This window comes from Lissotriton vulgaris, unplaced genomic scaffold, assembly GCF_964263255.1.
Source record: "Lissotriton vulgaris unplaced genomic scaffold, aLisVul1.2 SCAFFOLD_840, whole genome shotgun sequence".
NCBI lineage: Eukaryota > Metazoa > Chordata > Amphibia > Caudata > Salamandridae > Lissotriton > Lissotriton vulgaris.
This window is the reverse complement of record NW_028242307.1, coordinates 456463-472890: the sequence shown is the minus strand read 5'-3', so window position 1 is coordinate 472890 and position 16428 is coordinate 456463. Positions and strand designations below refer to the sequence as shown.

The window sequence follows — 16428 nt, the reverse complement described above, 5'->3', positions numbered from 1 at the left end:
GCCAGTGTACACTGTTGTAAATGATGACAAGTGTTTACCCCTGATCATGGCACATTTGTTGTTGAATAGCATTTGCAACGTGTTGTAGCATATTGTAAACAACTTAGGACAAACGTGAACACACAGCATTCTTTACAATGGGCAGACCCTCCAGCATTTTGTGATTTCGCAATTCACGAAAAAATCGCGAAATCAGCTGCCAAGCGCGATGGCCGCGATATTTACCAAACCGGCCACAAAAAAAAGTCTCCCGGCAGGTATAAAAAATTATGCAATTTTGTTGGCTGTAAGCGGCTACGTCACCACATGAACAGCGCTTTACAGCCGTAAGAGCTGCCTGATTCCTCCATTACAATGTTTATGTTAGGCGAGCGAGAAAATTAAAGTGTCACTTCTCTGCGCTTCAGCTTGCAGGCTCGACTGCTGTCCTGTAATTGCAGGAAAGAATGTAAAAAATGAGGATCCCAGCACGGGGACGGGCGGGTGGGCAGTGAAGGAAAAGGACTCCATATGTATCATCAACCTGATTTGCGATTCCCAAATGGCGATTTTTAAGAAATCGCTATTTGAGAATCGCAAATAGGTATGTATGTACAAAATCGAATTTCTTTTGTGATTTCTTAAAATTCCTTAATTGCGATTCGCAAATTGCGAATCGTAATTAAGGAATACTTTCCCATTCATTTCTATGGGCCAGGAGGCTAATAGGAATGAATGGGAAGTTATTCTCAATTTGCGATTCGCAATTTTCTAATCGCAAATTGAGAATAATTTCAAGGGTGCAGGGGTGTCCATAGGACACCCTGTTGCACCCCTGAAATATGCATGGGTGCACATGTGGCGCACATACATGCCCTAAGGGCATGTATGTGCGTCACATGGCACTTTGAAAAATGATAATTTTTCAAGGAATTCGCAACTTACCACCAACTAGAAGCTGGTGGTAATTGGTGGTAATTTGCGATCCCTTAAGGACATTTTGCAAATTTTTTTTGCTTCATACATTGCATTTAAGGAATCACAAAATTTGTGATTCCTTAAATGCAATTGCAAAATAAGGAATCGCAAATTTTGTGATTCCTTGTTTTGCACCACATTTTGCTTCATACATACCATTTAGCAAATTCGAATTCGCAAAGGCCGAAATTCTGCGAAAAAAACATGGGGAATATCTTTTTCTGACATTTTTCTATTCTAAACTCAGGCAGGATAAATACCAAGACACCATATGCCGACAAAACAGTAGAGTGCACTCTCAAGCGGCCCAGCTCTGACCAAGGGGCCATACTGCACTTGTGCATAGAAGTTGCTGCAGGACGTCTCCTTCAGCTTATCCTGTCACAGCAAATAAACCGTCATTCAAAGTGAACATCAATACTGTAGCAAAGCTAGACGGTCGGTTCTCCCCCCCCCCTCCCTCACCCCCCCCACCCCAACTCCCCAGTGACAGTAATAGGCTCCAGATGCTCGTTGTTAACCCTAAGAAGCCACCTGCCTTGCAAGACCTACCTGCTTGTCTGGGTACATATGAGGGTCTGGACAGTGGTGCAGTTGATATGTGCACACCAGACTCATTTACTTAACAGTGAATATCAGGTCACCTCTGTGAACTAACATATACTATTCAAATGAAAGAAAAACTTTCACAGGGAGTTTAGAAACTGCAGAGTCAAATTTTCTTTTTCTGGTAAGGACATGTTTTTCATTGTAGAATATAGATAATTGCGTGAGAGTACTCTTATGTGGACCCACAAATTATTTGCTGTTCCTGTATTTTCGCTTTAGCCCATCAGTGCTTCTGTTAAACGGGCCACTCTTTAACCTACGTTCAAACCACTCTGCTAATATGTGAGATGAACTTAACACAAGTCATGCCTCATGTGCATGGGCGTATCACTTTTATTGAGATTGTGCACTGAAATTGTGAGTAAAATAACATGCAGCACTTGTTGCCAATTTTAAAGATGGCTTGGAAGGAAGTGTACAGTTTTCTCTGTCTTCTTTGTGCTGCCTTTGTCAATGACGTTTAAGCACAGCCATTTTAATTTTACCAGCCAGGCCAAACACGCAGATTCTTGGCTCAAATTGACTGAATTGCACTATCCAAAGGAAGGTGAGCTGATGGTTTACCTGATGCGTTTTTCTCACCATTGTTGTAAAACATATGAGAACACGTAATAATTGAACCACGTGGGTGGAAGATGCTCTATCATTGTGCCTGCGTTTGCCACCCTCTACATTGACCTTCCTTGCCCTGCCTGTCGCTCTGCTGTAGTTATCCCGCCCTGGGCCGAATCATCCAATGCCACAGTAGCAGCATAAGAAGCCACGCTTACAATGGCCACGCCCACCATCATGACATCAGAAAGCCGGACTGTGCCTCAAAGGCGAATCACTCCACACACCCGCCCGGCACGTACGTAGGTGCCCCATCCCCCCCAAATCTCGAACTATTTTCTGTGGTGAGCATCTTTCCAGTATATTACTTTTGCTGTTGACTCCCACATAATTTTTAGAGGATCAACCCTTATTATCAGTCTCCTATGCACAGTGCTTGAGGGTACCCCCTGGAGCTCGGGCCCCCCCTGCACCGCGGGTTCTGCGGGAACTTTTGTTACGCCCCTGCGAAGGGGGGTTGTGTGACTGCACCCAGAGAGCGAAGGGAGCTACGTGACTGAAACCAGAGAGTTGTGTGACTGAAACCAGAGAGTTAAATGGGCTGTGTGACTTAAACCAGAGAGTGAAGGGAGCTGTGTGACTGAAACCAGGGAGTGGTGAAAGTGGTGCCCCACCAGGGGTGCATACATGGGTGCTAGAACATCCCATGGAGAAGTATGGCCCGCTACCACGAGGTTAGTAGATTGGAGCTGTGCTTCCATGGAGCTGCAAAAACGAAATATGCCTATTTCAAAGTGGAATACGATGCTAAAACAGGTTCCATTGATTTAGGGCTGAAAAAGAATATTAACAAGTAAAATAAAGTGCCGCAATATGTTCATTTTTGTGCCGCTAAATTTCCATTTATGCGCCACTAAATTTGCAAATCTATGCCGCAATATCCTGGGGGGTCTGAATGGGTGCCCATGCACAACCATTCTCATATGATGTTTGCATCCATAGTATTCACTGTGTCACTACAACTCTGTTATTTAGGTAAGCTGTCGCTGTGGGTACTCATGCCAAGATGAATGAGAAATGGAACTGTCACAAAATGGCCCAAGATTTTGTGAAGTATTGTGCATATTTTCATCCAAATCACAACGTTTTTATGGCTTCTTGTCATAGTATTATGTGTACATGTCGGCTTCGGGTCATGTTGCATGGCCACAGCTACATCAAGTTAGATAGGATTAATATGTATTGAATAAGTTGGCCTATGAATCCTGTAGAGTTATGCTAACACTGTTTCTGAGCCCAGTGTGTGTCACTAGAGCCAATGCATGTGGGTTTCAGTGTACATACTGAAGAGGAAACATTTGAGTGATGTTGTTGATGGGTTTCACCAGCCATAGAATCCATTGATACCCAGCACTGAGCTGGCTGTCAAAAATTGACAGTTAGTTTGAATAACAGTTGTCATTGACAATTAGTACTCTAAAGAGCAAGTGTCATAACCAAGCTGAGAGGTGGAGTACGTGAAACAAATGGATGAGTGGCATGAGCCCCAATAACAACTTGTGTGAAATAATCTATGCAAATGTAAAACAGATTTAGGTCACCAAAATATGTACCAGAGCTAACGTTGCATCTTAACGCTGCGTCTTGTGAATCATTTCCATGTTGATGCAATTTACAAGGCCCCAGTAGCTAACACAACATTTGCTTGCACAACATTGTCTTGGCAAGACTTTCTGAGCCTCAATCACAAGCCAGTGTTAATCAAGTCAACGTTGATCAACTGCAACTCATGCGTTAGACACACTTTCACACTACATTTAGGGTGAAAGGGATGGGCATTGTTACACCTTCATTGCACAGAACCATTTCCACAACTGCAGCGTGAATATGGGGAAGTGGATAATAGGTTAGACCGTGAAAAACATGTTTTCTAACATGCTCTGGACTGTGAAGTGATCTATATCTCATCAATGTATATTTTCATATGTGGTCAGCATTGTGTGGCACACATGAAAAACGTTAAAGGTCAATGATTGTCCATGACAGTGAACCTTCCATCGCATGAACTATCTTCTGCTAAATTCAGACACCCCAGCACTACTGTGCAATGGTGCCTGCCTTTGGCCTAGCATGAAGGGTTTTACACTGGCACAAGTGGAATTGCAGTGCAGCAAAGTATGACGTTGAAATGCAGCAGCTTTGCATTCCCATTGTGGCATAGCACAGCATGGTGCATAGCAGGCTAACAACGCACCACAAGAATCCTGGGTACATATGTCCTGTTGACTTCCAATCATCAAACATGGTAGCCAGGTTTACTCTGATGTTTCAAGTAAATGTATACATCATGACTCATGGATGTGTAGCTGTGTTGACAACTCCAAATTGTTTTTTAAATGAAGAAATTGGATTTGTTAAACTGCCCTACATGACTACCACTGTGGTGCTTAGTCGTCTGCCATAATTGCAGACAGTGCACCCTACTGTCTTTGTGTTAGTGTCATGGCCTGGTTCTGCAATGGGCCTTGAAAACTTCATCTTTGAGGCCCAACCCCTGTTGGGCTAAATAAGTGTTTGTGCCCGCAGCCTCATTGCAATCCTCTAATCTACAACTGTTGTCACTGCACTCTGTCCTTGCTATGAGCCATGCCATAAGTCAACATGTCGGTATCAGCATCAGGTTTTGATTTGTGTTATTGCTTACATTGAACTTGTCAGGTCATGTGGGATGTATCTTACTTTTGATGAGAGTGTTTAGATAATGTTTTGTTACACTTTTGTTTGGGAGATACATGTAGAATGCTGTAAATGTTTGTGATTCTCGAAACTTGACTTGTTATTTTTCTTTACAGACAACATGTCACCGGATGAGGTGAGGCAGTTCCTTCAGCATAAGGAACGTTATTTGCACATACGTCGTGTGGCAAAGGGGTACAATGATATGGCCCGGGAAGGGAGGGCAACTGGAAAGTGGAAGTCCATTACAGGCAGCAGCAAGATAAGTGTACAGAAACGTACTAGCTTGGCTGCCTCATCTACACATCACAGGCTCACAGATCCAATCCTGACCTATCTTGTGTCCAACGGAGTGGCAGACATCCCCTACCATCTGCTGGTCAAAGTACCTCCACCCTGGCACAATCTGCTGCAACCACCTCATCGCAATACATAGGTGCAACCATCACAAACATCATCCTTGCAAAAAGTGCGACAGAGACTGATATTCTGCTTGATCCAAAGGGAGCTTAGGTTGCTTTACAATCTAAATGTCTGTGTGGTCCGCATACAACGGGACCACAATGAAACTAAGGGCCACCTCCAGGACATTATGGGGTCCCTGGATCTCCTCCATTGATGTCAGCTGTCCCCCATGTACAGTTCCCCTAATCCTTTAATCCAGTTTTATATATTTTTTGTCCTGTAGTTTAGTAGGCAGTGATAAGTATAGTTTTCGTTAGGTATAGAAGAGAGAGTCCTTGGGGGGGACCCATGTCCAGAGACATGTTGAGGAAGGGGTAGAGTTTAGTCAGGAACTGATTGCAGTGTCATTGGGGATCAATGGCCATATTAGCAGTCCATCAAAAGTCCAAGGTGATTGTAGCAGAGTCATTCTGAGGACAGTGACAGATTACAGTCCGAGGCATGATGGTAAGCACAAGACCAAGTAGAAACTGTCCATTTTATACAAGAATGCCTCCGCTGACTTTTCCTTCTGAATGTTGTTTCATCCACATCTTCCTCCTCTGATGTGTCATGTGACTCCCATGAGGGGGATGGTGGATTGGTGGAAGCACTGGGAGGCAATGACACATCGGGGGATAAGAGGTGGATGTTGAAGGTGCAGCTGCATTTATCTGTGGCAAATGATGAGGTATCACCGCAGTGATGATAAGCTGCAGGGCTTGCAGGACTCCAGTAACTTCTCTATGGTAGGCAGCCATGGCAGCTATGTGGGAATCCTGTTGCCGTTCAATGTTCTCTGTGATCTTCCACATTTCACGCAACTCCTTGGTGACATCGCTGGAGTCACTTTGACTGGACATTTCTTCTTTTATCTGAGTAAGGACTCCAGCAATGTCAGCCATGGAATGCTGGAGAGCTTGGAGAGCTCGCAGCAGACTGTGGGTGCCTTGAATGGGCTTTGAGTGGTCCCTAATGGGACTGAGACACCCACGGATTCCATACAGTTGGGCCGCCATGCTGTTCAACCCCACCCACACCTGATCAGCCATCTCACGCGGGACTTCTACCGCACTACATTGAAATCTTAACAGCGGGTCCTCAAAGTCCAGGGATACAGCTGCGATAGTAGGTGGTGGCTGCTGGGTGTTTTGTGCTGCTGGTGAAGCAACCACAACGCTGCTGGATGTCCTTGCTTCCATAGAAGGGCTGCCTATGGAGTTGAGCAGCTCTTGGAGGGTGTCGATGGTTGAGATGTCTTTTTCTTCTTTCTCATTGAAGAGTGGGACAGGCTGCTGAACAGAAGGGGATGCTTTTTTCTCTGCAATGTAAAGGGCAGATATTGTTGTATGTATTTGTCCACTTTGGTCAGGCATTTAAGCAGTTGACAGTCAGAGTGCATGACCATCTCCATACTCTATTTTAACATGCTACACCTGTTACACGCAGCTTTGTAAATCATTGTACAACATCACTGATGTGATATTTGGGTTGATCATGCTTTTGGACAGTTTCCCTGTATGCAAACTGTGAGGGTCATGTTTCTACACCCATGCTGCACCTGTTAAATTCACTGTTCAAAAATGACAGTGGTGCTGGTTGTTTCAAGTTATTGACATTGCAGAATTGATCAGATTCATGTGTCTTTACACTGCATTGTGGATGAGGCACCCCTTCTTAGTCAAGTTTACATACTGGTTTTAGTCATTAGGTTTTGAGGGGTGGATTTGACTGCACCCCACCTTTATGTTGGCACTGCCACCTAATTGGTAGTGTTGCATGAAAAGGGCAATCATGCACTTGAGATCAGGGATGCAATGATGTACACCATAATATGACAAGTAGAGGTGCTTGATTTGGCATACTCTGACAATTGTCTATGTGTTTAAAGGTGGGAAAATCACATTGACACATGTCACTCCCATTGATACGTGTTGATGTGCAGGGAGGGACAACTTCTTGTTCATTGCCAGTCATTACATCTATCCAGTCACCCTTGCACTTTGGTGCATTGGCAATGGTGATATGTTGCAAGCCGGAGGACATAGGACTCTGAGGAAGGCTTATGAGATGTGTGCATTGTTGCACAGCAGACAGTTTTGGTGCCTCACAGGGATGGACACATGGATGATACATGCTGTTCTTCTCAGGGTAATTGGATGCCTTTGTTAGTGGAAGGATGTTTACAGACATCACTAGCTATGCATCTACATTGCCACTGTTGACATTCCCTAAGGGCCAGTTTCCATGCATGTCAATGTGTCTTGGACATCCAAAACCAGGGACATGATGACAATGCCATACGGCTTACTGTACAACATATTGAGATACTTTAATGTGGATTACTGCATTTTGATGGATAGGGTAAAGGCGACATGTAGCTAAATGACATGCACATTGTGAATGGGGCTCATTGTAATACTTCACTTGACATGCACATGACAGGGAATGGGTCTTTATATGTATTCAGCAGCAAAAGTGACATGTGGATATACCCCCCAAGTACCTATGTATCTGGAATTTGATCTGCATACAGTTTGAATGCGCACTGAAATATTTTTAGACAGACAGAGGCAACATTGGTCCCCACCCCATGTTCCTGGTTGTTACTTACCCTGTTGCTGATGTAGCTGGTCATATTCAGCACTGTCCTGTCCCTCAACTCCAACCACCGACTCCTCGCAGATGAAGGCGAACACCTGTTCCTCCAAGTCATCCAGCTTCTCCTGTGGCGCTGGACTCCCACCTCCGGTCTGCAGTGCTGCCTGCCAAAGTGTTTCCGCTTGGTCTTGGTATCATGCCAGCTCTTCGGCCACTGTCCTCTTGACCTCTGCTACTGCATTCACCTTGGCCACAATGGACTGCTAAATGGTATTTTTGGTCACCAATAACACCCTGGAGCTGACAAAGAGCTGGTGCTGTTTCTCTGTTACCTCCGCAATAAGGATCTAATTTATCTGTTGGCTGCATCTGTTTTTCCTCTTCCTCTTCCCCAGGGACTCTGGCTGGGGGGTGTTAAGGGGTTTAGGGGGGTTGTTGTATCCTGCTAAACTGGGTCAAGCCTGCTCCATTTTGCTTCCAGGTAATTTTTTTTGGTACTTGCAGGCTGTTTGTAGTTTATTTTTCCCACAAAGTGTGAAAAAAGTGACATTATGCTAACTAACATGAGTTTTCTGGCCGCTGACTGGCCGGCCGGCCCTTTTTTTCTTGTTGGCAGCAAGATTTTTATCGCTGTGACATTTGTGTTAATGACAACATTTGGTGCCGTGAAAAGATCCTATCGACATGTAGCGACATATTTACAATACGTCTGTACCATTGCGATAGTTTTCGGCAGTACGCGGCGGTAAGAAAATTGCTGCTAACTAACGTTAGCGTTAGTTAGCTGCAACTCTTGTAAATATACCCCAAAGGCTAATGTCATCTTTCCCGCTATAAATAGGTCATAATCTTATGCTGTTTTTTTCACTCACAGCTGCTTTGATATAACTGTGTCTTCAAGGCCCTGATGTACTCCTGCACCTTCTCAGCACGAAAGGATGCGTAATTCTGTACGGCAAGGAAACAACCATGCCCTGTGCACCTGTGCTCCAAATTCTAGAGCTTGCTAGTCATGGCTCTTACCTTTGCTTCAAAACTTTTTGTATTAATAACCACTAGAACTTAGGACATTCTACTAAAGAATTGATCCAGCATTGATCTGTGCTATAAAGCATCCTTGGCTATGACTTACTTAGGTGACTGATTACTCACAAAATTAAATGATGAGAGGGGAACGAGTAATCGAGACGATATGGACTTTCCAAAAGCAGCAATGCTACAATTTTATATGCTAATTTTTGTGCGAATTTGCGCTTTATTACTACACATTTTAATTTGCATTGTTATAGCTTTCAGCTGATAACAATAAAGACTTGAAGTGGTATAGTAGAGCCTATATTGGTTCTAAAATGCCCTTTATTACTAATTTGAATGTAGCTGCTGGCTTAGTTTAGCATTAAGGAACTGTGTCTAATATTAACCTTAATGTCTTTCTCAAAATTAGGATTCATACTCAAAACGGGAAAGCCTAGGTCAAACTTATGGAGTGAGTAAATGACTTATCAGCAGGTGTGGTCATCAGGATGCAGGGCCGGCTTTAACATTGGTGGCACCATGTGCGACAATATCTGTTGGCGCCCCCCCCCCCCCCCGACCTCCTCTGCTATGGATTCCCTCACTAGCACCCTCTAGCAGTGCCCCTCAAGTCCCCATATCCACTGTCTCTCAGATTCATTTAGTTTTATAGCACCACTCAGACCAGTATAAGGCGTCAGAGCACTTTACATCACACACACATTGCACAGAGACAATCATATGTGAGTAAATCAGTGTATAGAAAATGTTACATCAGACAGGACTACAAGGTGTAGTGTAGGAGGGACATGTCACCGATATTGGTAGGCAATATAGTTTAAGAGTTCTTTTTCTGGAAAAGCACAAATTCAGAATTTAAAACGTGACATCATTGTTAGGGGTACTCTTTAATAATATGAATTGTTTTCTAGCCAAATGAACCCTCTTCGCAAGATTAGGATAATGAAAGACTGGGCAAAAAAACATATAGTTCTAACATATATCTTGCAGTTTGCATACAGCTCTTTGACGACAGTTATTAGCTCAATGTTCTATACATAGGATTTAGACTTATAAAGGACAAGTTACAAAAGGAGCTCTTTTACCGAGGCAGTAACCCACTGACCTGTTCACATTATATGCACTTTGTTATCTGTATAGTACACGTTCTTAGCAGCAGGCATTTTAACCCTCTGCTCTACCCTAGATGTCAAAACTTCCACTAGTCAAATCTCTGTCTCTTTCCAGGAAAACAATTAGTCACCAGAGTTATCTTAACATTTTAAATGATGGCTGAAAAATTCTGGAGGCCAAGGACGGGGCAGCAGGTGCTTAAATGATAATATAATTGCAAAAATTACGCCCCCACCCCAAGTCAGCGCTTGGTGCGGTGGCACCGATCACACCCACCTAGAGCCGGCCCTGTCAGGTTGGTCAATCTTATCAATTGGAAATTGATGATGAAAGCTTCAGTTGACGTCCCCAGCATCTGTAATGTTTCCATGCTACGGCCAGAGCGGTTGACTCCTTAATGCGGTTCGATCCCCGGCGACAGCTCAGCTCAGCATCATGTGACCCTGGACAATAGCTCACTTATCATCCCCGATGGCCCCAGGCGCCTTGAAACCCTAAATGCATACTGTAGTGTTGGTGTAGGAATCAGGAATCAGACGAAGTGGAAGGTTAAGGTATTTATTCCAAGTTTGGGTTACAAGTATAAGTCAAGGAGGAAAGAACCCCACCAGGAGCAGTATGTTACTTGCTCAGCCCAGTTATCAACTGACTCCTAGAGTCCAGTACCTAGCATTCCATGACATCACATGAATGATAACATTCCACAGGATAACTAGACAGGCATAGTAGATATGCCAGACACGACACATCTTCCCCTTTATAATAGAATCGAAAATGCAAAGCATAACCACAACAAGATAAACATAGATTGAACGATGAAGAAAGAATATGGTGAGAAACTATAAAGAAGGAAAATCAAGAATAAGATGAGAAGACAATCAAAAGTATGTAGAATATAATGGAAAGAATAGAAAAGGGAAAAGAAACAAAAAGACACACATCTTCTCTTTCAAGGACAAAAGAGACTTACGTAAACACACACATCTTCTCTTTCAAGGACAAAAGAGAATTACTAAAAACGTACAAGGTTACAGTAAAACACACCAATTGGCCAGACTGGTATGAAGATATGAACCGACGAATGGAAGACAATGGAGAGAAACACAAAAAGGATTACGAAAAAAGTACCTCAAACAGGAGAAAACACAAGAATCTCCCGGAAAGAAGACATAAAGAGAGGTGAAAAATTACACCAAATAGGAGTACGAACAATTTGAAAGAGAGGAAAAAAAAAACAATTGCCAGTAAATTTCTACAAAGAAACCCTTGCGCAAGGTAAAATAGAAACTGGCAGAACATTTAAAAAAGAATCATTCAGAACTGTTGAAGAAAATTCATACAGAACTTTTAAAAAAAAAATCACAGGAAGAAGCTCCGTGCACATACTGATGTCAGTAACATAAAGTATGAAACACGAAAAGTGCTACTCATGAACATCCATTCACACAAGAGAGAATTGGAAATTACATCATGAAGTTTAAGCAGTATTTTTTTAAACATTACCTAAACTGTAAAAGTTACTCAAGAACATCCACTTACATAAAAGAGATATGGAAATCACATCATGAAGTTAAGCAGTATTTTTTAAACATTACCTAAACTGCAAAAGTTACTGAAGAACATCCACTCACATAAAAGAGATATGGAATTATATCACAAAGTTTAAGCAGTACCTTTAAGTAGTACCTAACCTACAAATGAAACTCATGAACATTCACTCACAAAAAAGAGAAATGGAAATTACATCAAGAATTTGAACAGTCTAACCTGCCAACGAAAACAAGTAAAATACCATTAGAAAATAACCCCTGGCTACCTTGTGTTTTGGTTAAGAGTTATCAATAGTATAAATAACTTAAAAAAACACACAGAAAATTCTCAGCCGATAAATGGCACGGTGAAAGGAAAATTGCGTATAATTAAGTTAAAAACAATAGAACTTGAGCAAAGAATGACAAGCAGAGCTATAATCAAGTCTCATGAAAACAATAGATTAAAATAAATAAAGTAGTCACCGTAGTCATGGAATAGGACAGCAGCTCTGTAAACATCTCCATGGAAATATGTGTAATAAACAAAGAGTACCTTCCTCATGAAGATCGTTAAGAAAATTAGCTCTCAAATGATGACACCAAGAACATCCGAAAGTAAATGATGTCAGCCATAGATGAGTGAGGAGGTCCAAAATATTCATAAAGTGAATTTTACTGTTTAGCCATAAACAAGTTTCTTTACTCAGATTTAACTTCATAGCTCCCAAAGTCTGCACGTAGGTTCGCTGGTAGTGAATAATGTCAGATTTAACTTTATAACTCCAAAGTCTGCACGTAGGTTCACTGGACGTGAATAATAAATATCCTTGCATCTCCGACAGCACTCAAACACATCCTACTTTGTAGAAAAAAAAACGACTCCCAAAGATGGCGGCACGTCCCCTGACGTAAAGCCAGGTGGCTCACAACACGTCAATTAAGCAGAGCATGTATAGGCAGTTCAAAGAATGCCGTGACATCAACAAGGATCCATGAGCGCACTACTAGGCTCGAGAACAGGTAAGGACTGGTGCTGTTTGAATTTTGTAAACTGACATCTTGAAAGTGAAAAACACAAACGTGTGCACAGATCGACATTTAATTAAATGCTTAACTGAAGCTTGAGATTGAAGCAAAAAGGCAAAAATAATTAATCCTCACGAACAGCAGAGTTTTGAAACTGACAGTTTTCCTCTCTGTAAACACACACAGCTGGCAATGACAAAGTGTTCAGGCTGACAGAGATCATGACCCATCACTCGAATTAACGAGCACTGCAAATGTTTTCTCACAAAACGGCAGGAACCCAGATAGACTCAGTGAATAAAATCGCTGACTTCTTTTTATGAATTCCTTAAAAAAAAAAATTTGAAGCTGCAGAAATCATAGCGCTGAGCCAAAAACGTAGACAGCAACAGTGACTGCACAATGTCTCATTTTTTTATTTCAAATTCCTCAAGAAAGAAGATGCACTCCGAGAGTTAGAATACTTGATTGGCAGTAAAACAGCGCTTCAGGGCAGTAATTCAGACATGCAGCAGGAGAAGTATTCCTCAAAACAGGAAGGTAGCAGGTTATAGCAGGGAGAAAGGCAGAAGAATTCTTCAAGGATTTTAGGAGAAGTGTATAGGCAATTAACAGCAGACACTGGCACTTAAAGCATGTGGGCGACCGTTAGAGTGGTCACTGGTGGGGCTCGCAGGGTGCCAGTATGCTTATGAATAGTAGATAGAAGAAAAGGAAGTTCATTACCTTGAAGTTTCTTTAATCTTTGAAATCCTTGGAGTAGTAAGTAGAAGTTCACCAAAAACGTCGCCAAAATTGTAGTGTTGGTGTAGGAATCAGGAATCAGACGAAGTTGAAGGTTAAGGTATTTATTCCAAGTTTGGGTTACAAGTATAAGTCAAGGAGGAAAGAACCCCACCAGGAGCAGTATGTTACTTGCTCAGCCCAGTTATCAACTGACTCCTAGAGTCCAGTACCTAGCATTCCATGACATCACATGAATGATAACATTCCACAGGATAACTAGACAGGCATAGTAGATATGCCAGACACGACACATACCTGTCAACTCACAAGGTGCCGCTGCTGTGTGGCACACAATATCAGCTCCCAATCCAGAGGCTCCAGGTGAGGGACTGATATTACACTGTAGCAGGGAAAACAAGCTGAAAACCACTGTAAATAGTGGGTGTCCAGCTAGTTTTCCGGGGCTTTGAACTGGTCACGTCCATTAAGGGGTGTGAAAACACCCCAGGACATTGGCAATAGCCTGAGGAAGCTTTTTTGGGGGGGAGGAGGGGGCTTGGGGATGGGTGGGGTTTATAAGTGCCTCTTAGGCATGTATTGGCACGAGGCCCAGACCCCTCCCGCTCCTCACACAGTGAGATTGTTCTTCAAATTGGCAGGTATCTTAATGGGTGATATGTTTGCGCTCTGCACATTGGAAATAATATTAGTATTAGTGTTTGGGTGTAACGTAAGTGACTCATTAGAGTAGCAAGAGAACTGCAAAAAGTTAGCAAATGTCTCTAAAGTCAACTACTTTTTGGGTGTTTTCAAAATTTGCATGCATCGTGTTCTTGATCACTCTTCTGATTCTAGCTTTTTTCACAATTGCCTCACTTCTAACTCCCTCCCATTACTTGTGTAAATCATGTAGTAGGAACTACATGATTTACTAACTACGTAGGAAAATTGACATTTCCGGCTTTTTTAATTGCGCATAAGTATGCATGCGTAAATTACAACCTTTTTTTGGAATAAGTCATACTTGCACCTGCAATACATTTTGGGAATCGGACCAGACACTTTGAAAGGCTATATTAGGAGATGGGTGGCCTAGGGCGCTTCAGAGACAGGTGGAGACTTTCTAATTAGGATCTGGCCCTGGTGGCTGCCATAAGAGGTGTTAGCATTGTACAGAAAACCATGAAGAAGATATACATTTTATTGAGCCAGCTCTAATGTTAAGGGACACTGGCTCCTATAAGCTATGTAGGCTCCTAGAAGAGACCGCATGATGCTTAAAGCTAGAATGTCATAAGCCCTGAGCTTACTATTCAAGACTCTGAAAAGCATAATACATTGACAGAAAAAGTCAAATGTATCACCAAGTTACTCACTCTAATGCACACTTTTTGTAGTGTCCCCCAGATACTCCGCAGTTCCCGTAACTGTTTCCAATCCGGTTGACATCTTTGAAGCAGGTATCAGACGCCCTTGTAGCTCCTATAAATCATAAATATTGACAACAGAAAATGAAATAATGCTGCTAGATGTTCATAGGAACCCCCTTAGAAAGAGAGAGGAAGAAGGAAAAGAAGGGGGAGGAAATGAAGAGGGGATCTGCCAGAGGTAGAAATGGTTGGGCAAAGCCTTAGTTTGCATAATATCCCTTGATCATTTACCCACCACAACATTCATCCATCCTAATGGTGACAATGTAATCTTGCCTTACATACCAAATGAAGGCAAATGCTCTTATCAGAGTCTTGATTAGTTGAGAGATGATTACCTTACCAATATTCTCCACAATAGGCTTTCACAATTACAATTACAAGACTACTTTCCAACACTCTTTGTGTTGCCATAGTTGTAGGAGTTTGGCAGTCAGTGGTGCCAGAGGAAGGGCATCTGGTCCCACAAGAACTAGACCATGGAGTGAAATAGACAGGGTTGGCACTAACCAAAACATCGGCGAGGAGGGGGGGAGGGGGGGGGGAAGCTGAGGTGGGACTGACATTTCAATCTGGCCGTGGTGTGTATCAAGAGTAAATGCGTGGTCAACATCAACATTACTCCATTACTCGTGGAAACCCATTTCCAGTTCTGATACGAAGGTACAATGTGGAATTCTAGATTCTATTTTTATTAACTTCAGTGACAAAAGTACATTTTAAATCGTATTTGGACAGTAATGAGGATCTCGAAATTAGAATAATAAGGGGCAATATTGATTTTTTATTTATATTTTTGGAATAATTTGAAGCAAATAGAACAATCTAATTCACATTGGGGCAGTTATTTCTTTCAAGAAAATACTAAAATATCTTTTAAACAGGGATGAGAGTTCATCTGTCAAGGAATTTTGGGGAAATCAGTGCCATATGAAGCACACTGGACAAAGCTGGGTACACATGTTTGTGGACAGAAATCGAATAGACAGCATGGAAAATGAAAAGCAACTTTTGGTGATTACACCACGAAGCACAATTGAGCAAATCTTCACAAAGTTGTTTCAGGTCGACAATCTTGTTTGCAAATTAGACAGAACTTGCTTCCATGAGACCACCATCTGCTAGTGAAATATTAACCATGGACAGTCCAGAAAGACCCGTGTGCTTCATTACTTAATAAAGGTCGGTTTTGAGTCTACAAAGACAATGGAGGCCCCTTTCTGGGAATGCAGTTGTGACTGGTAGCAATAGTTTTGAGTTAGCATGATATGTTTGACCAGGAATGCACTTGAGGAGGGGTCCTTGTTCTCCATTCAGTGTACATCAGTCCATGACCCATAAGTGGCATTTGTTGAAATTATATATTATGTCCGTGTGGTTTTTTACAGAGCTTATTCACCCGGAGGTGTCTTGGCGGTAAAAGAGATCCCAGAACAAGACTCAGTGGCAATCAGACTCAAAGGCTGTCATACTTGAGGTTCCCTGATCAAGCAGTCGCCTCATTTTAATAAGTCAGGGGCCTTCCTCAATGGGCAGAAGGGTCATATTGTATAGCAGGCATTAGTCAGGCAACAGAACGCCTTATGGCAAACAATTATCACTTTAGGAGCCTCCTGGGGTGTCAGATTGAAGAAAAGGTAAAATCACAGGCAGGTGGGAGTAGCACT

At 42.4% G+C, this 16428-nt stretch overlaps 1 protein-coding gene across 1 annotated transcript in view; it reads right to left on the bottom strand.

Moving 5' to 3' along the window:
• The window catches only part of LOC147669001 (disintegrin and metalloproteinase domain-containing protein 9-like), a gene marked incomplete at its 3' end in the record, with an annotated part of 870311 nt that overhangs the window by 404404 nt on the left and 449479 nt on the right, over positions 1-16428 (bottom strand). The window contains exon 13 of the mRNA XM_086948294.1: positions 14708-14813. Coding sequence (XP_086804420.1) covers positions 14708-14813 — 106 coding nt within the window. The remainder of the gene's footprint in view (positions 1-14707; positions 14814-16428) is intronic.